This window comes from Amphibalanus amphitrite, unplaced genomic scaffold, assembly GCF_019059575.1.
Source record: "Amphibalanus amphitrite isolate SeventyFive unplaced genomic scaffold, NRLGWU_Aamphi_draft 000084F_arrow, whole genome shotgun sequence".
Taxonomy (NCBI): domain Eukaryota; kingdom Metazoa; phylum Arthropoda; class Thecostraca; order Balanomorpha; family Balanidae; genus Amphibalanus; species Amphibalanus amphitrite.
The window spans coordinates 1,088,395-1,110,697 of record NW_024881580.1 but is presented as its reverse complement, the minus strand read 5'-3'; the positions used below and the strand labels follow the sequence as shown (position 1 = coordinate 1,110,697).

Here is a 22,303-nt window from a genome sequence, read left to right as displayed (position 1 = left end):
TCGTAACAAGTTTGTTAGGTAATATGCAATAAAAAAGTGACCGTTCAACTAATCCACAGTTTTCTACCTAGGTGGTTAACGCTTTTTAATGATCGATTTTCGAAATCACGGGTATGGGAGGAGTGAAAATAATGAAGAAACACGAAGTTTGTGTTAAAAATCGATACCAATTTTCATGTGAGCGTGGAGCCCTCCATACCAGATTGACCCCATAGCTACATCAATTATATAACATATATCGGGTAGTTCGGTTTTTGTTGCAAAAAAAAAACTTATCTAGGCTGAGAAACTTACTTGGCTCGGCTTTTACTTTTGTTTGATGGGGGTGGGGGGCTATTTCGCTGCATGGATTGGTCTCTTAATTTTGCCTGCTTTTTAGACGTTTCTCGGGCTTGTTTTTCTTTATCCTTGATCAACATCGGGAGCTCGCTCTCGCGCGCCGGAAGTTGTAATGGGGGGCGGAGGGCGGTGGATGGCAGTATGAATTAATTTGAATTTAATGTCCGGCGCTTCCTTGGTCTAATCAAGAGGTTGTAGTTTCAAGAGCAAGATGTTCAACATCAAGAATATTGTAAAGAATATCACAGATCGGGTAAGTCAATTCAATCAACATGAAAATTGGGAAAGTTGCAGAACACTTGCAAAACACCTGGGTAGCAACAAAATATACAGTTAACTTATTACTTAGATGATTATTTCAGCTGATTTTAGTGAAACAGATCCGTCCTTGGTGGATTTTGATTCAGACAAAGTGGGAGCATTCCTACTCCTTGTGACTTGTGTTTCTTTAGATTCTGAAAGATCCTGATATTTCGCCTTTTTATGCAATCCTGTGATGCGTGGAGCTAAGTTTTCATGTAAAAGCTTGAGCTGTGAAGTTTTATTTTCATGCAATAAAAATATCAAAATTTTATGTTGATGTGCCTCTTATTTGTTGGTATATCACCCTATCCCCTGCAGACTAATGCTATGTTATATTGCATGCTTAAATGCTCTTTTTAATTGCATTTTTTATGCTTACATACATAATTTACTTATGTTTCTTAGTCATACAATAATTCTTTATCGCTTGGTGGTACCCTTAGCACACATGATTCTCATATAACTGACCTTATTTCTACCAATTCCTCCCAAGGAGTTCAAATGCTTGGGACTAGAAGAAGTGGCAGTTGATTTGATTGTAATAAAGGTGTTTTTTGTGTTATTCCCTTTTTATTTTATTTTTTCATGATATTGGGACAGTGTCCTTTCCCCTTTGCACTCAGAAGCCTGATTTTGCTACTGAGATAAATGTTTGAAGTTAATAAGAAATGCTTTGCTTAACTTCTGGCAGTGACATAGGTAATTCAGCAGCTGGCTATCCAGGCTTAGTGTGCTGATGTCCCTGATGGTGTTTAGATATTGTTGTGTGTTGTTAAAAGGACATTATAATGACATCCTCATTCACAAGATGCATTTTGAAGCCTTGTGGTTTGATTCAAAGAGATTCAAGGTCCATTATGGCACCATGGGCTTCCCTAACACTTAACAGTCATCCCAACCTAATCAACAGCTGAGCCCTTTTAAAATTACAGCAATAAGATATCTTTGGAGGCCCTGACTTCGACATGTTTCATACTCTTAGCTGTGCATACTTCAAGCTGATTTGCCATTATATACCAATGCACATTAGCTATCTGACGTCATTGTCAGATCATTGGTCATCTGTATTGTGCAGGTGAAGATCATGACTGTTCAAGAGGACTTAGCTGGCGCAAGATGGCTCCTCTGGCCTCAGGAGCCTGTGCTGTTCCAAGATGACCTCTGCACCAATTGATGGCTTCTAAGCACGCTCTCTACAAGATCTTTCCATTCACTGAGGATAGCCGTGTGCGCCTTTGCAGGGGCGCTGATGGCGGGCCGTGCGCCGGCGCCAGGACAGGCGCCGGGTGCCGCCGAGGCTGGACTGGCGGCGGACCTGCGCGGCCAGCTGCGACTCTGGTGTCAGGACCAGGGACTGCTGGGCGAGCTGCGCGCCTTCTTGCGCCACCGACTGGTCACCCTGACCGGGTGCGGTGGCCCGCCTGCGCCGGCGCCGGCCCTAGCGCTGCTGGCGGCCGACCTGCTCCGCCACCTCCAGCTCTGGTTCTCCCTGGCCGTCGTGACAGCGGAGGCCGGTCTGAAGCGCTCCGGTCCTCAGGCGCGACTCTCCGCCGCCGAGGTTGATCGGGTGCTGAAAGAGCTCGGTGTCGCCACAGGCGGGAGTACGTTCGAGCGATACGCTGCCAGCGATCAGCCGCTGCTGATGCTTCTGTTGCAGTGTACTGAACCGACATGTCCACCACCGACACGATGTAACGCTGAACAAGCGCCTCAACAGACCTGCCTTACAGGTGAGACTGAGGGAGCCGAGCCTGGTTCACTGGAGCTGCGGATGCTGCGGTACCGGAGGAGAGCCAACGACAGAGCACAGGAGGAATATGCTCGCCAGCTTGCCTCCTTCAAGGCTGACCAGCAGAAGCAAGTCAAGGAGCAAGAGAAGAGACGTTACCGAAGACAACTGGCCGCAATGCGGGAAGAACTGGAGCAGACATATCAAGAGAGACTGGAGCTCGAGAGACAAAAGTTGGATGCTGAACGAGACTCAATGCTGGCCAGACTGTCAGAGGAGCGAACGTTTCTTCGCGAGAGTAAGGACAGGCTGGAGACTTCTTACAAACAGATGGCTAATAGTGGTACGAAAGCAGATTTGTCGCTAGCTAGTCAGTGTAACTGCTCCACTCAGACTGTCAGTGATGGCCACTGCGACAGGGCTTCGCAAACTGACTTGACTGAGGTTCTCAGGGATACCCATGCTTCCCCACCCAAGCGAACAAAACTGAATGTGACTTTCGACGCAGTAGATGATGAGCCAATTGAGAACGCCACTGCCCTATCCTCTGGTGCACTGGCTCACTCTCGAGACGAGCTGACGTCGTCACCAGTCCGTGTGAATCTCTCCGACCCTCGTCTTGTCTCGGGACGGAGCCAGACGCCGTTGCACGGACACTATGCGACTGACCAGTCGCATCCGTTCGCCAGTGGCGACGTCAGGTCACCGCAGAGTGTAAGGGCTAGATCTGCACAACAGTCGCCTGCTATGAGAGGTCCGTCCGCAGCGAGCCAGCTGTCCGCTGTCAGTGGCGATCACGTCCCAAGTCAGCCGACAGGGGTCATCGGAAGCCGTTCCACGCTATGTCCGCCTCAAGGTATTGCCAGCGCTACATCTAGGTATGAAACTGTTCAAAGCAGACTGATCAGTGATCTGGAGAGACGTGTCGCCGAGTGTGAGGCCAACCTGTCAACAAGTCACTCTGGCTCTCAGTTCTCATCCCCAGACCGGGCTGCTCGAAACCAGGCAGGGGCGGCACGGCCACGTCACCCATGTTATGAAGGTGAAGATGGTGTGCAGAAAGACGTGATGCTGGAGCGTCAGCGCCTCTTATTGGAGAGTCTCACGGAGCGTGCCAGCGAACTCGAGGAGCAGATGCGTGCACTACAGCTGCTGGCTGGAAGGACACAACTCGCAGGGCACACGAAATCCGAGCGACCTTTAGCTACCAATCCCCACCCTTCACCACTTCTGAGTCTTCATCCTCCACACGTCGAACAATTACCGCTGGCGGCGTCCTCTGCAGAGCAACAAAAAGACATGGCCACTCTCATTGCATCAACCCGCAGTAGACTGGGAGAAATGTCCGCCGCGGCGGGACGGCTGTCTCGTCAGTTCCGTGATAGCGAGACAGCCAGGCAACGTGCTGAACTGGACCGCTTGCTCGACAAGGTGAAGCCGCAGCTGTTACTGGAACGAAAGCCTGTCTCACAGTCCCCTGAACGTATGGCTGACAGACAGGATGGTGCGCTGACGGGAGGTGAGAGCCAGCTAGAAAGGTATCGAAGAACCCGGCTTGATACTGCCCCCGCGGCCCCCTTGCCAAGGGACAAAAGAATAGATGCCGTCCTGCAGAGAAGTCGGATGACTGTTGAAAGTGATGTAAGCAGTGAACAAACGAGATATCGCGGCATCACTGAGAGTGAAACAATGCGACTTCGGGCATCAGGGTTTGGTGTGAGGTCGGTACCAGCCCTCAGTAGGGCTGCGGCAGAACGTCCCAGAAGCAGCAGCCATGAAAGGGCGCTTGCTCAACGATTTAGTCTCGAAAGAGATCGAGCGTACGAAGGCTCGCCAACACGTGATGTACCCGTGAGACATGGTGCCGGTGTGTCGGCCATTTCTAAACGTTCTGTTCCACCAGCCGGACGTATAGAGTGCGTGATGGTCCCAGAGAAGGAAACGCCGACGGATGTGAGCAGACCCAGTCGTCCGGTCGTGCAGGGCACGCGCACATCCAGCCCCAGTCGCTCTAGACTGTTCAGTCTACTGAGCGACAGAGATGCGGTGGCTGGATCTCGAACTACCGAAGCGAAACCTGAATCCATTTCCGTTCGTGATCGTCAAGAGGGTCACAATGAAAGTGTGGCCTTACCCAGTGAACAAATGCACCAAAGACATTATGTGGAACAGGACGATGTTCACTCAGGACTGATGGGAAAGGTGGCTTTGCCATTGCGTGATCAACAGGAATCTAAAAATTCACTGGCACAGGGCGTGCATGTTCCACAATCTGAGACCAAAGACGTTGAGAAACTCGAGGCACGTGCATCGTACGAGACCGCTGGACATCCAACTGTCGTGGAGAAAGAGGGAGCTATTTCAAATGAAGGATCAAAAGTTCAGACGGCAGGAGCATCCGAATCTCTACCTGGCAACGTTGAAGAGCCTGTGTTGCCAAAGCTTCCTGGGTCAAATCCGACCTCTGATCTCGATCCTCAGCAGAAGTCAAACAAAAGTGTGGATGTGCAGAAGGAGTTTGACCAGGCTTCACACGATCAATGGAAGCCTGTCGTTGATCTGGATGCTCAGTGGAAGACTAGCGTGGATCTTGATTCTCAGTGGAAAACGGGTATCGCTTCACGTGCCTCAGACGACGTATCTGAAGAGAATGTGGCTAAGCGTGAACCACCCAAGCCATCAACCGCAACAGAGCAGGCTTATTCAACAGCATCAGTGGTAGAGCCGCCCCGTGCGGCTATCGCTTCCTCAGCGTTGGATGAAGATGGCGTGTCTAGCTGGAGGCGATCTCCCGCAGATTCTCCCGTCGAATCTGTGGAGAGAAGGGATCATCCAGAATCGCCGGATCAACCTTCCCTCAGTCCAAAGCAAGGGCCACCAGAGAGCGCACACCTCGACTTCCTTCTCTCAGGCACCGCTGAAACAGATCAGCCCGGCGGCGCGGTGGATGAGGCAGGTTCTCCTCGGGTCGGTTCTCCGTCGTCTGACAGGCGTCCGTCGTCTGAAGCAGGTCGTCGTCCCCAACTGCCCGGGTGGGACTCGGCCGGCGAAGTCAGCTCGCCGGAGCGCCCGTCAGAAGACGGCATGGTCCTGGCCGGATCTGAAGCAGCTGCTCTTCACCGTTCTCCACCATTCAGTGACGGATCGCCTGAGAGAGTGAACTCATCTTCACCTCACCAGCAATCTGAGGAAAGACGGTTGATGGGTGCGGAGCGACCGCCTGCGTCCCCAGTGGGCTCGCCGGAGCGGTCCGTGTCCGGGGCTGAGATATCGGGGGCCACTGGCGGTGGTGGCACCGAGGAAGATGACTTCTGGTGATGTGCGGAGAACTGGCTGTTAGTTGTCAACGACCTGGCACTGAGTGTCTGCTATCGCTTGTGTGCACTGGTTCTTGTCAATGTGAAGGCTGAGTGTTGTACTGGGTCGATGTCTCGCTAGCTTGTTGGATCGACATTAGTTAGAGCTGCGAGCGATGGTGCTGGTAGAAAAGCGAGAGAGTCACTTGGAAGAGATAGACACTAGACAACGTAGTATTTACAAGCACGTCTTTCGAGATGCCACATCTCATTAAAAAGTTGCACTAGTAGAATGGTTTCGAAGAAACCGTGTTGTAGAAATGATCTCGTACCCTGCTCGTACCTGGCGTGTGTGTATGTTTTTTACGATTGCAAAGCTTCGGGTTATGTACGACTGCGTGTTACAATGTTTCCGTTTTGTGTGTGTTTGTGTTGTATTGCAAGGCGCATGGTTTATCAAAATGTGCACATATTTTGGTGTTCGTTGCACCTACTCGATATTTCCGACCTGACTGCGATTTTCAGTGGAATAAATGTCTTCCCTGTATTCAACCTAAAACTTGTATCTATCTGGTGTTCGATGAATGGTGGAAACCGTGGAAATGGTGGTGTTGATGGGGGGGGGGAGCAAGTCACACAGATTGATATCGAAAAACGAAAGAGGAAGGAAGGTGCACAGAAAAGTTGGAAAATAGCTTGATAGCTCTTGACGAGTGCCTTCGAAAGCATTAAGGCCATTTCTCCACGAAGTCGATAGGTAGGTACTGAGATCGGTGAATGACGAAGGTCATCGAAGTTCGAATATGTTTTTCGACTGACGCCGTAGCGGGTAAATTGGCTTAGATAACACAAAACAGTCTACAACACATTGCAAAACTTTTCTGTGATAGGTAAGCCGACAAATAGAAAAATGAATGTCAAATTTTGGCCATGTTGATATCACATGAACTAAGCAAATGGGCAGGGGGAGAGGCGGAATTAGAAACCGCCAGATTGGCCTGGGTTCATTCTTGCGGCAGTTGATGTCATTAATGCTTAATGAACAATGAACATGTTCGTACCAGACGGCTTTACTAAGCGACACATTTTAAGACTAAACATATTCAACTGTTGGTAATGCTCATTATTGCCCTCTATCCGTCAGGTGGAGGGCGGCCGAACGGCGTCTGTCTCGTCAGAGAGCGATGTACCCGTCGGCGGCGCCGAGGGCTTCCTCTGCCCAACATGCATGAAAAGCTTCCCGAGTCCCGAGGAGCTACAGCAGCACGACCAGACGGCCCACCTCGACCCGTGTACGTGGTAAATGTGTGCTTCTACCAGCTAGCGTCCGACGCCGGCTCCTAACCCTTGTCTTTGGATTACCGCATAGACAGATATGATATCTGCTACTAGTTGTTATCGTTTTTGCCGTTGAGCTAGAGAGCTCCTATTGATTGCATCATTGCAACATGTCGAGATAACGTGTGCAGTGTGCACGCTTGAGGGACTCGATTGATGTTCCCAGAAAACAGGATGGGCAATGCTTTTTGTGCGACCCGCTTATAATATTTCACTCCAATTGCACCTGTAAAAATGATTGATTTCAATGGCGCACGTGCAGCGTTAACTCTAAGTTGTCGATTTCCTCTACCGACAGCGGCCACCTACCTATGCCCCGTGTGTAAGGCCCGGCTAACGTCTTCGGACGACCTGGAGCAGCATTTCACCAAGAACCACCCGTCCGGCCTCCTTTCGGACAACGTGCAGGTTCTGCAGCACGAGCTGGCGGACCTCAGCACGTCTCTGTCGGTAGGGAAGGTTCAATGGGGCCGACCTCAGCACCTTACTGACGGCAGGGAAGGTTCAATGGGGCCGAACATCACTAACGGTAGGGAAGGTTCAATGGGGCCGACCTCATCACTCAGCAGTCAGCACCCCACTGACAGTAGGGACAGCTCCGGTGTTGCTGACAGCACATAACTGAGGGTAGGAAGGGAACAGATCGTTGCAGTGCCTACTGTCTTTGCCTCTTCACGCCATGCGATGCCTGCAGTTCTTGGTGAATACGCGTATAGTACGCAGCGAACGGAAGAAAAGTCGAATGGAAAGCCTGTCTGATCAAAACTAAGACGATACAACCAAACATACATGATGCATACATTCACGTAGGACAATCTCCACGGCGAGTAGCGAGTGTTCTTAGAGGCTGTCAGTCTCAATGAATGATAAATGATATCCCGTTGGAATTACTGGTGCTCCGTGTAACACCTGTCATCTGACCGTCTCAGGGCTCTGATCAGTCGACACCCCACCACCTATCGTGTGCAGGAGGAGCGATGGTACAGCGACGAGCTGCGCCGGGAGGTGGCGCGCCTTCAGCAGCTGGTGGAGGTCAACCAGCTCGACGGGACTGCCAGCGACCAGCGGCCGGCGGCTGACACTCAGGTTAGCTTGAACTAAGGGTTACAAACGGGCACGGGAACCTTGTAACGCGACATCCAACCAGTACCAGTTGCGAGAGACCATCAGCGCCGTGAGCCCGAACTGTGTCATATTATCATTGGATTTATTTCCTTTTGCATTAGGTGAGGTGTTATCCGTTGTTTATTAGCTGATCTCCTGATTTTTACAGGCTGACTCTGAGGTCGCCAATCTCCGGAAACAGCTCACCGAGGCTCTGAAGAGCATATCGTCTCTCCGGCAAGCTTACAAAGCTCTGCAAGAAAAGGTCAGCAGGGCAACCGGAAACGTCTCGCGTTTACTATATCGACATGATTCTTGTGAACTTCTTCATACACTAATTGGTGTCGGAGACTTTTGATATTTTTTGTGGGGAAATTGGTGGCTCCCGATGCTGAACTCAATATGGAATCGCGATGACTCTATGTTTGGTTGTGGTTTCTTTGCAGGCCGGCGGCTATGCCACTGAGAAGGCCGCGCTCAGCGCTGCTGTGGACGAGGCGAACGGACGCGTGCAGATGCTGGAGAGTCAGCTGAAACTCAAGTAAGACCATCAGTGGGTGACTGAGGGAGGAGTGAGTGAGTGAGTGAGTGAGTGAGTGAGTGAGTGAGTGAGTGAGTGAGTGAGTGAGTGAGTGAGTGAGTGAGAAGTACTTTCCAACTAGATAGCTAACTAGTTAGATGTAAAAGAGCGTGAACGTCCGGTGAAGAATCGTGAAAAAGAGATGTCGCGAAGAAAAGACTGTGAATGTGTCCCCGTTTCCAGAGAGAGTACCGATGACGCGGCTGTGCTACGGCAGGAGCTGGTGCAAGTTCAGCAGCTCATGGACACCGCCGCGCGGCAGCAGGAGGAGGAGCGGCGTCAGCTGGAGTCGGAGCTGCAGCAGCTCAGGGTAGGGGCAGATACTGTGTGGGACGGAGCTGCAGCAGCTCAGGATAGGTGTTGTCGATGGCTAGGGGTGGAGCTGCATCGGCTCAGGGTAGGTGCTGCTGACAGCTAAATACCGAGCCGTCAGCTGGAGTCGGAGCTGCAGCAGCTCAGGGTAGGTGCTGGCTGAGATGCATTCAGTTTATGTTGATCAGACCAGTGGTTCGGTTCGGTATTCTAATTTGGTCAGTTCGTTCCAGGTCTAAATCTCAAACGAAGCTGTTGACTTATTTTTTTATACTCCTTTGCCGTTTTATTGTCTCATATGTTTTTTTTCTATTGCAGGACAAGTGTAAAAATCTGGAAGAAGGGGGCCAAAAGCCTGATTCCGGGGACATACCTAGCATGGAGGAGGTGGAACGGTGCGTATGGAAAGATTTGGCAGTTGTCAACCACCTTACTGCTTTCGTAGAAACTAAAATGCAGCGATGACAATCTTTTATAGTCAGAGCACCCCGAAAACCCAAAATTTATTATGATCGTACAGGCGCGACGGATCTTCAGTGTTCGTTAATCCCTTAGGACTCTGCCAGCGATTACGATATCTATAAGGCTCTGTTTTGGCCCAGTTTGTGCCGATTGACACTGGACGGTGTTTATCGACTCTGACTGTGACTGTTCTCCGTCCGCTGCAGGCTGACCGCACAGCTGACCCTGCGGAGTCAGACCCTGCAGTCGCGGCTGGACGAGACGATGGGCTCACTGGACGGAGCCACGGAGAAGTTGGCCGAGACCGAGCGGCAGCGAGAGCAGCTGGACACACAGGTGAGTTAAACGGACACTGACAGCAGGCTGCTAGACACTGGTAGGACAGTGGCAGCCTTAGACTGGACACTTTGGTAGGCGTCGTTTGACAGTTTAGGCTGCTGAATACACAGATGTGCTTTTGGCAGTCAGTCGCCGCCAGTGATTCCATGCCTCCTCTGTTGCCACTTGTCATCATAAGATTGTGCTACTCTGTTCAAGAATAAGGCTTTTTATATTATGTATCTCGTTTTTCACCCTGAATGTCCACAGATTCTTTTTTCGTCGTCGTCAATTTTTCAATGCAACGTTACGCAGTTGAACTTATTCTTAGCTGTGTTCTGATTTTGACTGCCTGCTCTGACCGATGATCCGTGCCGTGTTCCGCAGCTGAGTGCCAGCCGAGAGGCGGTCAGTAGACTGGAGGCCGAGCTGGCTGCGTCCCGTGCGGCGCTCGAGGGGGAGCGACAGGAGCGACAGGCGGCCCGAACGGAGGGTGACGCGCGCCAGACCCGGCTGCAGGTGGGCGCTCGGCGGCGGGGGTGGCACAGAATGCATAGAGGGGGCGGCAGTCGTAGGTAGGCCACTGGTCGTGAGCGTTGCAGTGCCAACCCGATCGACCGATGACGATCGTCAAAAAACGTGGCTTTGTGTGAGACCGAGTCAGAAACACAGCAGCATCATCGTACCCCGAACGAAGACATTACCGTAGGCTCGAGGACGAATGTCAAATTTGTGATTATTGAGGCTGTGTCGCCTACCGTGACTTCCGAACGAGTTATACGACTTGCAGCGACGATCCCTGTGCTGCTGTACGTTCCTCGAATGGCATTGCATAATCAGACTTACTGGCTTGTGAGCATAGCTGGAGTTGAATTTTTGTCTCTGTCTTTTGGTAGGAGCTGGAGCAAGAGTCTGCGCAGCTGCGCACCCAGCTGGACACGCTGCGCTCTCAGCAGCAGCAGACGGCTGCCAGCGAGCAGCAGCTGCGGGTGGCCGGCAGGGAGAAAGACGAGCGGCTGCAGGAGGCCAGCCGACGACTGGAGGACAGGTTAGTGAGTAGCGCTTTCGAGGGGAGGTGACATGGACACTTTACGCAGGGGTCACTACAGACATGGAATGGCAGATTGTGTGTGGCTGGAAATTATAACATGTCAACCTATGTTTTAACATTATGCATTCCCACCCACTTCATTTTGCAGCAAGCCATTCTTTGCTACATGCTGCCGCCGGGCGGTAGGCCGAGGTCGTCTATGAGCGTGTGTCTCCTCGTCTGTTTGTCTATTGTGTGTGCGTGAGTTGTGCAGGTGAATCCAGATGTTCCGTTTTTATGACATGTCAACCATAATAGCCATGTGTTCATGGACCGATTGCACGATGCAAATGCACACATACATACATACATACATACATACATACATACATACATGCATGCATGCATATTGGTCGGTCTGCTGGTCTGTGAGCCTGTCAATTGACCATGTATGTCCATCTGCCAGGGACGGTAAGCTGGCGGCGCTGCAGGCCGAGCTGGCTGCCTCTGGAGAGGAGGTTCAGCGGCTCCGCTCAGAACTAGGCGAACTGCAGGCCAAGATCGAGAGCGGAGACGGAGCGGCGGCCACCGCCATCCGGCAGCTGGAGGCACAAAACGTCAGTCCACTAAATATTTGTTAATAATCGCTTCTCATGAGGCCAGAAATTTGAGGGGATAATTGGGAGATTGGTTGATGGTGGATTATAGAAGTGGGCACTTGATTGGGAGATGGAGAGCTCAGTTACTGGTAGATAGTCTACGGTAGTTGAGTAATCGGCGCTGTTTCAATTGCCTCTGTCTATGCCTCTGTGCTACTGTCTACTAACATCACCTTTTCGGTCGCTGTGAGCGCTGCCATCAGTCATCACCCTCTCCGTTGCACCCACAGGCGAGTCTGCACCAGGCGGCGGCACAGCACCGCCAGCAGGCGGCTGAGCAGGCTGACCAGCTGTCCGCGCGGCTGGAGTCCACCCAGCAGCAGCTCAGCCGCGCGCAGAGCCAGCTGCAGGAGCGGCAGGAGGACGGCGACCGGCTCCGAGCCGAGCTGGCAGACACCGCCGGCCGGCTGACCGCCGCGCTCGGCTCGCTCGCAGAGACCGAGAAACACCTGGAGGAGAAGGTATTAGTGACGATACATAGCTGTGACAGGTGGGGGGAAGGGGTAACTGCAGCGCATGATACACTGCTTTTTTACAACACCGCGGAGTGTACTCCTCGGACAAAGACGTTCGAAACAGTTATGTCTAAGCTGACATGCAATGGTAGGCCCTTGACGGTGTCCTTGGCTGAATTTCGGCTGTAACAGACAACATCTTGCCTCGGATCTGACCCTCCGTTTCTGTAGTGTTTTCAATCACAGCTCCTCTGTTCCAATTAATAGCATTGTGTTTGCTGTCTCACTGTATAGGCCGTCCAAAGCCGTTAAAACACACTGCCCTCCCGTCGGTCGCTGTGTGTAGCCCACTGACTGGGGTGGCGCTCTCCCCGTTCCGCCAGGTGCGCCAGCTATCGGCGGAGGAGGCGGCCCGTCGGACTGACCAGGAGCGCTGCAAACAATTAGAGACGGAGCTGGGCACCGAGCGTGGCCGCGCTGATCAGTTGGAGCAGCGGCTGACGAAGTCTGACCAGACGGCAGCAGAGGAGAAGGGGAGGGCCGACCAGCTCAGCGAGCGGCTGCAGCGGCAGGCGAGTCGCAACTGCGAGCACATACCAGGCACACACTGGACAGTTGTAGACACAATTGTCGAACACACACTGACTACGTGCTTACACTAATGTCCAAGGACAAAGTTTCGTCATCAAAAGACTGTTGTCGAGTTATTGCTTGTATATACTTTAGCAGTGTTTGCCATTTTTATTATACTCGTATTGTACTGTATCTCAATATCATTGACTGATTTTGCTTGCTTGGCAGAGCACTGAGCTGGAGCAGACCAGTGGCGTGTTGGCCTCACTGCGGACAGAGATGGATTCTGCTCAGACCGACCTGAAGGAGGCACGGGGGGAGCTGGAGCGGCGCGGGACCGAGAACACTCGACTCCAGCAGACGGCGCAGCAGACCGAGAAAGAGCTGGCCGAGAGTCGGCTCCGCTGCCAGACTCTCTCAGAAACAGTCACCGAAAAGTCGCAGGTGAATCGCAGTCGGTGATAGGCCGTTCTAACCGATTGTGTAACACGTTCTGCAGATTGTGCTTTCCTTTCAGGTTTCCATCTCGCTATGAACTCGCGAAATGAAAGCGGAATGAAAGCACTTCCCGTCGTAAGGAAAAAAAAACAACCTCTAGCTCGGTCAAATTACTAGGGAGTGACTGTTCGTTTTTTTACGGGTCTTGTGCCGTAGTGTTTTCTCTTTGTCTCTCACCGTGGTATAATCCCAGCTCCTCAGCTGTGACTTGTGCTGTGATATGACACTCCTCCTCAGCTGTGTCCCGTATTGGAAATATTATGTCAGCTCCTTTCCCGTTTGGTATTGACTCCTCTTTTCTCTCTGCCGAACAGCTGGCCGCCTCGCTGGAGGAGCGTCTGTCGGCCGCACAGACCCGTCAGACGGAGCTGGACACCCAGCTGGCGGCGGCCGAGCAGAGACAGCAGGAGCTGCAGCGCACGCGCGACACGCTCGAGGCCGAGAAACTACAGGCAGAGAGCAGCCTGGCGCAGCTCCGGGAGACCTCCAAAACGCAACTGGCAGAGAAGGAACAGGTGAGAGCGAGATCGGGGGCGCTGGGAAGGTGGTCGGTGGGCGCGGTTGTTGGGTGGAGGGGCGTACCGGGCTGCCATGGTCACACTTGGTGAGTTGGGCCGTTGTGGCGTATGATACGCTACCTTCTGCTAAACGCTTTGGTTAGGCATTCTCACTTCTTTCGCCCGATTCGGCGACTTTCTATTCCTAGACGCTGACTTTGCAGTTACTCGTACATGTTTGTTGCCTTACTGCCATGCCTACAGTACAACTTTCATTGATTATGTTTGTAACATCGATGCCGTCCAAATATTGACGCATCTATGTCCGATCCCAGGAGGCAGCGACACTGCGTGCGGCGACCCAGGCGGCCGAGGAGCGGTCAGTCCGACTACAGGAGACGGTCACTGATAAGGAGAAACGCTGTACAGAGCTGACTGAGGAGCGGGACCAGTTGAAGGCCGAGCGACAGCGGTTGGAGACCGAGAAAACTGAACTGACCGCCCGACTGGTCAGTAGTACCGCTCGGTATCATGATATGCAATGTCATTTGGCTTGATGCTTTACTATAACTTCCTGAAACTATAGTTATGTACTATGTATTTTATAACTGTTGCACCATTCCTTCTTTCAATTGTTTGTGTGAAGCCTCGTTTTTTATCACGGAGTGAAGCTTGATTTATTTCTATATCATTTTCTTCATGTATGTTCACCATGTGCGTCGTTTGTGCATCGCAGGAGAGTTCCGAGTCGGCGGCTGCCGGGGTGCGCTCGGAGCTGACACAGCTCCAGACGCGCTATGAGCTGCAGGTAGAGACGCTGCAGGAGAGCCTGGCCAGTCTGCGGGCGGAGCTGCAGCAGCAGACAGCCGTCAATGGGGAGCTGCAGAAACGGCTGGACGAGATTCTCGGAGATAAACTCGGTACGTAAGACCGCTGGATAGAACGTCAGCTCACTTGATGCTTGGTTGAATGGGTGGGTGCTGGGAGCCAGGTTACTTGGAATGTAATCAAGTTACTTAACTCAGGTTGATGTGTTTACCTCGTCCCTAGAGCAGATGGAGACTAGTGCCAGTACGGCTGAGTTTAGCTCGTGTTTGTGTTTGTTTGTCGCAGAGTGGAGGCGCAGACCAGTGCAGCTGTTTATGTGTTTGTGTTTGTCACAGAACTGGAGGCGCAGGCCAGCACTGCCGAGGACGAGCGTCGCGCCCTGGTCGAGCGCTGTCTGGACTCGGAGCGCGAGCTGGAGCGTCAAAAGTCCAGCGTGGTCGAGCTGCGCCGTAAGCTGGATGACACGACGGCGGCGCTGCAGGAGCTGGCCCGCGAGAATCAGCTGCTGCAGGTGAGCAGGGCGTGCTCGACGCTCAGGGGTACACTCGTGGGCAGATTGATGTTCTACAACTCTTTATTCACCGGGTTCCTATGGCTCAGCATTGGCAGCAGCCGCCTGGTACCGGTAGACTGTGCCGCTTCACTTACTTGTCAAGCGGCACAGCCTACCCACACCGTATGACACCGGTCTGGGTCGGTGGCTGGAAGGCGATGTGGGCCGCCTGTGATGTCGGCGCAGCGGTGAGGGCCGAGCCCGGAGGCATGGCTCGGGTCGGCGCGGCGCGGCGGCTGGCGAGGGCTGGGGAGTGAGGTGGAGTGGGAGCATGGACTATCGCGCGGCTGAGCGAGTGAGTTAACTTTCGCGTCTCAAGGCGCCAATTATTCTACCTAACAATTGTGCTAAAGCAGTTGTTAAAATGTCCTATCCCCAAGACAGCGCCTATCATCATACTTGCAATGCACATTACGACACACTTAAGCGTGGCAATGGGACAGCCGATGGAACTTATGTCACTCGTGCATCGAGGTTCGGAGCTATATTTTGTATAACATATTGGTATTAAGGCCTTGATTGAGCAGATTGGTGTCTATTGTTTTTCACAGCAATCGTCCAGAGACGTGGGAACTGCGGTTTTTGGATAGCGCGGCAGCCAACGCCCCAACTTTAAGCAAGTCGTACTGTTCCTCTAATGTGTGATCGCAGCCACCAATAGCAAACCGTTCCAACTAGTTAGGAGCAAATAAGTCGCGCACCTGGGACGGTTCGAACCGGGCTTTTCCAACCGGTCACCCTACGACGCTAGCGCGTGTCCTGACTGAGCTACCGAGACCAACGACTACCCGTCGCGGTCAAACGCAATGAAATGTCACAAAACTGTCATTGTCAGTCAGCGGGTGAATGTCATTTTGTTTTGCGCTGCCGGGGACCATTTTCGGTAGCTCAGTGGATGAACGCTCGTGTCGTAAGCTGACCGGTGGGGCAAGCCCGGTTCTAACCCTCCTGAGTGCCCGACGTTTTGGAACGCGACGAAACTTTCTATACCTTGGAGTCGGTCAATTTTATACATGAACCTTGACCTTGACTTTCATAAGTTTTGACATATGACCTGTTTCTCCCGACCAGGTTAGGCTGCTATCGATTTGGCGCATGTGAGCGCACATTATCGGCGCTTGTTGTGGTTGCTAACGCTCCAACATATGAAATGCTGTTTGTTCCTGGCATGTTTAAGGTCATGTGAATGTTAGGTCGAGGTCATTTAGCTTAGATGACCTTAGTTAACCTTTCCGAGTAAGCATTTTTCTAGATGAGTGCTTGGAGATAATTTCGAGTTTAACATCCGTTAAAACCTTTAATGAGAAGTTTTGGTGCTTACTTAACCTGTTACGAAGCCATTAGTAGTGTTTGACACCTGCCTACTATGGATAGGCGGCAGGGCACCTAATCGTCGGGCCTGGCCTGACCCCACCTTGCATGAAAAAGATCATCATTGATCAAAACTAACATGAAATTCGTGATCACCACCCCCAAAACCTACACCCCCACTTTACGAAGTTATATCAGTTTTCGATTTGCCTATATCAAAGCTCTATAACTGAATCTTCATGTAAGGTAAACATTGACTGTAGGTGCCAGTAATGTAGACGCAGCGTTGCAACAGCGTTGTTGTTTTATCCAAAAACAATATTTGGCGATGGAAAATAACAAGGTCAACATGGTATCACCCCCTCCCTCCCTCCTCCCAACCCCTTCTGACCGGAAACCCCCCAGGCGGTGTGCCACGGTCGGGTAACCCGCCGCGGCGCGGCCCGGCGGGGCGTAAGAAACCACGCGTCACCGTCTGCTTTGACGTCTCATAGTGACTGGTTTAGACAAATTTCGGCAAAAAATGAGAGTTGCCCCCGATGCAGAAATTATCGGAGAACATTTTGATATGTGTTTCCACGCGTACCACCGCGTATCAAACTGTGTAGGGTAACAGTTTGCTGATTCAACTCCCGGAATCAAAAGCATTTTAACATTTTTAGCATTTCTTTCGAAAATGATTACTTTGGTTTATATTTGGAAATGTTCGTGTACCTATACCATCATCTTCCTAATAAAACACAGATAATGAAAACATATCGCAACTTTAAGCTGCTGTTCAGGGAAACGAGTGAGCGGGCGTTTCATTGTCATGTGCTTTTTCGCTATATCCGGGAAGCAGGATGCTGGTCAGCGCAATGCTACACTTTGAGAGGTGTTTTGAGGTGTAAGCAATCGTTTTTGAAAGGATTTAAGGTCGGGTATGGATGCACTGGGCAATTCTACATGAAATGGATGACAAAAAAGTGGATATCAAAATACTCGTATTTGCCACTTATGTCGTGCTAGGATGGCATAAGTCCCCACGGTGCACCGACCCAGACCGGTGTCATACGGTGTGGGTAGGCTGTGCCGCTTGACAAGTAAGTGAAGCGGCACAGTCTACCGGTACCAGGCGGCTGCTGCCAATGCTGAGCCATAGGAACCCGGTGGATAAAGAGTTGTAGAACATCAATCTGCCCTCGAGTGTACTACACTACAGGGGTGTACTACAGGGGTGTCGGGGTTATACCGGTATCAGCTGTCCGTCGGTCACCGGCTCGGTGTCGCCCCAGGGCCCTCCACTGGACCTGACTCTTGTCAGTTGAAGGCGTGGTGCAGAAACTTGTACTATGCAAACTATACTTCTACCTCCGAATACATATGCCTGTCATCTGCATGCGTTCGTTATTATTGTCAAACACTTTTAGTAATCTTCCGCAGTATTCCGCCCGAGTAGGTAAATAAGATTCAAGATTAAAAGTGTTGTCTTAATTGTCGTAATTAGTTGTCTGCCGTGAAATCCATTTTTGCTTATTTTTCATTCTTTTAAGAATCTTACTATAATAAGAATGTTCAACACAACGGTCCAATAGCTGAGATTGTCTGCAATCACCCAAAACGTGTCGCACATTCCCATCACCTCATTGTGAGCCGTCACACTGTTGAGCGCTGGCCAGCTCTCAGCCAGTGTGGTCTGTCGGCGGGACACGTCCGCGCTAGATCCGGGAGCGGTACGTGGTGCGGTCGGCTGAACGTGAGCCGCGGTCAGCTTCCGCCCCAGTTCCGCGCTGCGGGGCGGACTGTGCCGCGCGGACACGGTCGGCTGGCGACACAGAGCGACGGCGCTCCGCAATCACAGCGCCTACATAGTGGCGGACATCGGGCCGGGATGAGGCTGGGATCAGTCATTTAGCAGTTCAGGGCGATAGATAACGGACAAGCCGTTGTGGTGGAATGTCCGCGAATGGTAGACAGCCCTTGGGCATGCTTATTGGTTATGCGTTTTACTGCTTCCATCTTTTTGCCATTATTATAATGTTTCCAGAGCTTATTGGCTCTTGTCTTTTTATGCTCGTATCATATGCTGTCGTGCGATGCCATAAAATAAACTTTATGTGCGATATGAACATAGTTACTAACATATCCATCTGGTCTGTGCTACAGGTGATATATTTGGGAATCTCGGCTCGGTTATATCGTTTGAGTCTTTAGACTGTTGTATAGGTTTGCCATTAGGCGTGTCTGATCTGTCATACATAGGCGGACCATCGATGCGTCACGCTTGACAGCCCGGCCGGCCGGCCGCCGAGCCGCCGGGCGGGGCTCTGACGAGGCCGTTGGCCCAGGGCGGCGTCCGCCCCCCCCCCCCCCTTCCCTACCAATCCGCCCGGCCCGACTGTGGGTATATCGGGGGCTCATTAGCCACCCAATGGGCGCCGCCCCACTCCCGGCGGGCGTGGGACGGGCGGGGCCCGGCGCCGCGGCGCGTGGCACGGGGGACACCGGTCTGGAATGTTCACCCATGGATGCTTTTTCCCTGAGAGGGCGTGTTATACGCCCCTTTAGTGTGCTTTCTGGCTTGTCGTTTTTATTCTGTTTTTGCTACTATAATTATGTCAAATTAAATGGGGCATGGGGAACGTATGGGTTCGTATTGTTGCTACTATAGTCTTAGGTGATATGCAACAAGAATGGGATGTGCTCAACATTCATGTAATAAGACGTGTTAATGCGCTATTTTTAGTGATTCTCCCAGATTTGATGACAAGGAGCACATTATTATTTCTCCTCATTGACTCATTATGGATAGGCTGCAAATGTGACCCGACTTTTGGTCTTCGATACCAAGAATCCAGGACTCGTATCATACACCCCCTCTCAAATCAGTCTCAATCGTTAGCAATCGTTCAGTCGGTGAAGTTAGGGCGACGTTTATTTTTCCTAAAGTAATTTAGCGTGACGTGGTACTGGCGACCTGACCTTAGATGACCTAAAGGTCTAAGCTCGACAATATATGTTTCATATTTTCGCGAATAACCTGGTTGGGGGTCGGCGTAAAAGACTTATTCCCTGCCGCTGCACAGTTGATTATGGATTCGACGCTGCGTACGTTGGCTGATGTTGTTAGGAATACCTACATACATACGTAAGCGCTCGGAGGTTGAACGATCAGCGATGCTAGGGTGGTGAGTTCACCGATACGGATGTAGGTATGGGTATGTTGACCGATATCGTTGGTTCCGTGGTACTGGGTAACTGATGCAGTTTCATAAAGGGTAGGTACCTAACCTACCTACGTCGCTGACTCATTTTGATGGAACGGGGAAATATCGTTGACCGATGCCCACCGGTTGCAGATGGGATTCCGGCCCATGTCACTCACCCTTTGTATGGGCGGCGAACTGTCGGGTGCGGGTATACCGGGAACCGTTAGTGTATGATTGGCTGGGCTGGCCGATAGGACGAGGTCAGCCGCCGCGCCCGGGGCGGGGGGGGGGACCGGCCGCGCCCGGGGGGTGGTCACGGACCGTGTCCCTGTTGGGCGCCGCCCAGCGTCCGCGGTCAGCCGCCCGCCGCCGACCGGTGCGGGTAGCGAACCACCCATCCAGCGTGTGCGCCCACCAATTACTCGACGCCCCGGCGGGGAATGTCCGGGTCCGTCCGTCTGTCTGTCCACCCGGCGTCCTGCACCTAAATCTGTCCGTGGTGTCAGATTATAATCCGTGAAATCTGATACTAAACCATTGGTGGCAATGACCTAAGATAATTTTAATTGGTATGATTAACAGTTCATTATTATTATTTTTCATTTCGATTTACGCTCAACAACGTGATTCCAAATATAGCCACGCTTAGGTATCACTAATGATTTTGCCGTAAGAATAAAAAGTTGCCGCGCTGTTAGCGTCACCGAGAATACCAACAGGCAGTTGACGAGTTAGCTCACGGTAACAACCCAGAGCTGTGTTTTCTGCTTCGACCAGCTTTTAATTTTTGATGATGCCATATCCATCGTGCGTGCGGCTTAGTTTACCGGAGAATCTGGCGACCCGCAGTAGAGTCGTGTCAAAAAAAGCAAGAACAAATTCAAGGGTTTTCTTTGCACTATTCCCACGATATCTAGTGGTATGTTGTCGTCATTCGTAATCACTGGCATGTTTCCATTCCATTTTCCAGAAATATCACGTTTATGTCCAATTTAGTAATTGCGTTTACTATGTCATGCAATTATCCTGTCTCATCCTGCAATTCCAAATCCTCATTAACATGTGGCCGCTGCGGTCCTGAACCATATGCGCATTGCGCACAGCTGGGTGAATGAATGTTTCCGTCATAATTTGATAACGCCAATATTCGTCTGACCCAGTCGTCCCTAAATCAAAGGTAAAGTTTTGATCCAGTGGTGATCTTTCTGAGCCACTGATGACCCAAGTGACCCATTTACAACCCGCTTGACCGAGTGGTGATCTAAATAACGCAGTGATGTCCCAATGCTGACCTACTTGGGCCAGTTGGGATTCAGTGGGGACTTGCGAAGTCCCATCCAATCCAGCGGTGACCCAAGTGACCTGTTTGGCCCAGTGCTGACCCAGCTATGTCTCTCTCGCCCCCAGATGGAGACTGCTCGCGCCCAGGACCGCAAGTGGACGGACGACTCTCTGGTGACCGTATGTCACGGCTGTGACCGGGAGTTCACTCTGACCGTGCGCAAACACCACTGCCGGTCGTGTGGACAGATCTTCTGCAAAGACTGCAGCGCACGCACCGCCACACTACCCAGCAGCAAGAAACCGGTGCGGGTGTGCGAGCCGTGCTTCGCAGAGGTGACCTCCAAATAGACGGCCGGGATGGAGCTTTTAGGATCGTCGGGCGTACCATGGCGGCTGCGTGTCCCCCCCCCCCCCATGACGCCCAGCGTCAGCGGGACTTTTTCTGTCCCCAATGTGTGGTGTACTCACTGGGGGCTGAAAGGGGTTCTAAAGAGCGACATCGGTATACCATAAAGATGAGATATGTATTTACGTGCTTAACTGTTCGATTGTGACCGATTTGTAACGATGTACGCGTTCTAAGACGCAGCTTCGCTGGGGCAGTCTGCACGCTTCTGTGGCTCGTGGCGTGCTGTATCCGAGGTGTCAGGCTGCGGGACTGACCGCGCGCCGGTCAGACCTCTGCCTGAGGGTACCTCTCGCGGTCGCGCACGCTGCCAACTGCCGCCGGCCGCAGTTCTGCACACGCTACCTAACTCAATGCGCTATGGGACACGGTAACTCACCTGTCCCCTATTATTGTTGAATTTTATATATGTACCTTTGGTTGCATGCTATGGGCAGTAATCTTGTGTTGATATCTGGAATACAAATGACCGTGTGTATAATGCTGGATGTATTGTGTCAGTGAGTTGGTGCAGCGCGAACGGAATGATTCGGAAACTATATACGGCTCTGAAAAAGGCTCCGATAGCTGGTTGTAAGACTTTGGTGAGAAGCGTTCTCTTGCTTTGAGTAGGCGTTAGTCGTTACAAAGTACAAACTTAAGTGTATGCCTCATAAAAATATACGGTTGACCTATAAGCCATCTGGAGTATCCAATTATCCATCAATCTCACGTTTACCTATATTTTGTGACACCTTTAAGCATACATGTGCACATTGCACAATAAATGAGCTGGAAGAGATTGGGATGAAAGCGACACATATTGACACACTGCGGGGCTGACTTGACCTGACCAATACCCAAGGGCGCAAAAGTTTGTCCTTTGCACTAGAAAGACACGGAATAATTTCAGCTGAAGCGACAACTTTGGATGACGACGCAAAACACCGCTCCGTAGTCCGTGTCGTGTCGGTGCGTGGGCTTCAAGTGGAGGATGAGGCCGGGCTGCCACGACCTTGGTCCAGTGAAGAGTCGACCTTGATCCTGCCCGAGCCAGAGCTGGAACAAAGGGTGACGAAGCTGCCGCCCGCCCCGCCGCACCGCTCCGGTGCCCAGAGTGGCTGCAGTCAGCGCCGGTGAAAAGGACACTGGGTGTGCCGCCGGCGCGTGCCTGGCCCGCGCGAGCTCCGTGTCGCCGGCGCCTTTTGGACAGCTTCCTCCGACCCTGAGCGGTGTCACGGGCGCCGGTGAGCCATGGTTG

The 22,303-nt window shown here is 51.9% G+C and overlaps 1 protein-coding gene across 1 annotated transcript; it reads left to right on the top strand.

The window, feature by feature from the left end:
• Nucleotides 1-301: 301 nt before the first annotated feature.
• On the top strand, nucleotides 302-21,544 carry LOC122379765 (early endosome antigen 1-like). Its single transcript, XM_043362205.1, has 20 exons — nucleotides 302-592; nucleotides 6,812-6,959; nucleotides 7,304-7,455; nucleotides 7,975-8,091; nucleotides 8,279-8,374; nucleotides 8,556-8,650; nucleotides 8,873-8,999; nucleotides 9,320-9,396; nucleotides 9,670-9,799; nucleotides 10,169-10,300; nucleotides 10,678-10,829; nucleotides 11,278-11,428; nucleotides 11,701-11,931; nucleotides 12,309-12,497; nucleotides 12,727-12,942; nucleotides 13,311-13,511; nucleotides 13,829-14,002; nucleotides 14,230-14,413; nucleotides 14,657-14,832; nucleotides 20,781-21,544. The coding sequence occupies exons 1-20, from the start codon at nucleotides 551-553 to the stop codon at nucleotides 21,003-21,005; spliced, it is 3,015 nt and encodes a 1,004-aa protein (XP_043218140.1). The 5' UTR covers nucleotides 302-550; the 3' UTR covers nucleotides 21,006-21,544.
• Nucleotides 21,545-22,303: the final 759 nt, after the last annotated feature.

Bases quoted from the DNA above. Each gene is read 5' to 3' on its own strand.
- LOC122379765 (XM_043362205.1), top strand. From the start codon at position 551: ATGTTCAACATCAAGAATATTGTAAAGAATATCACAGATCGG. The intron at 11,429-11,700 runs GTCAGTCCACTA...TTGCACCCACAG, and splicing joins GGCAGCTGGAGGCACAAAAC to GCGAGTCTGCACCAGGCGGC. The intron at 11,932-12,308 runs GTATTAGTGACG...CCGTTCCGCCAG, and splicing joins AGAAACACCTGGAGGAGAAG to GTGCGCCAGCTATCGGCGGA.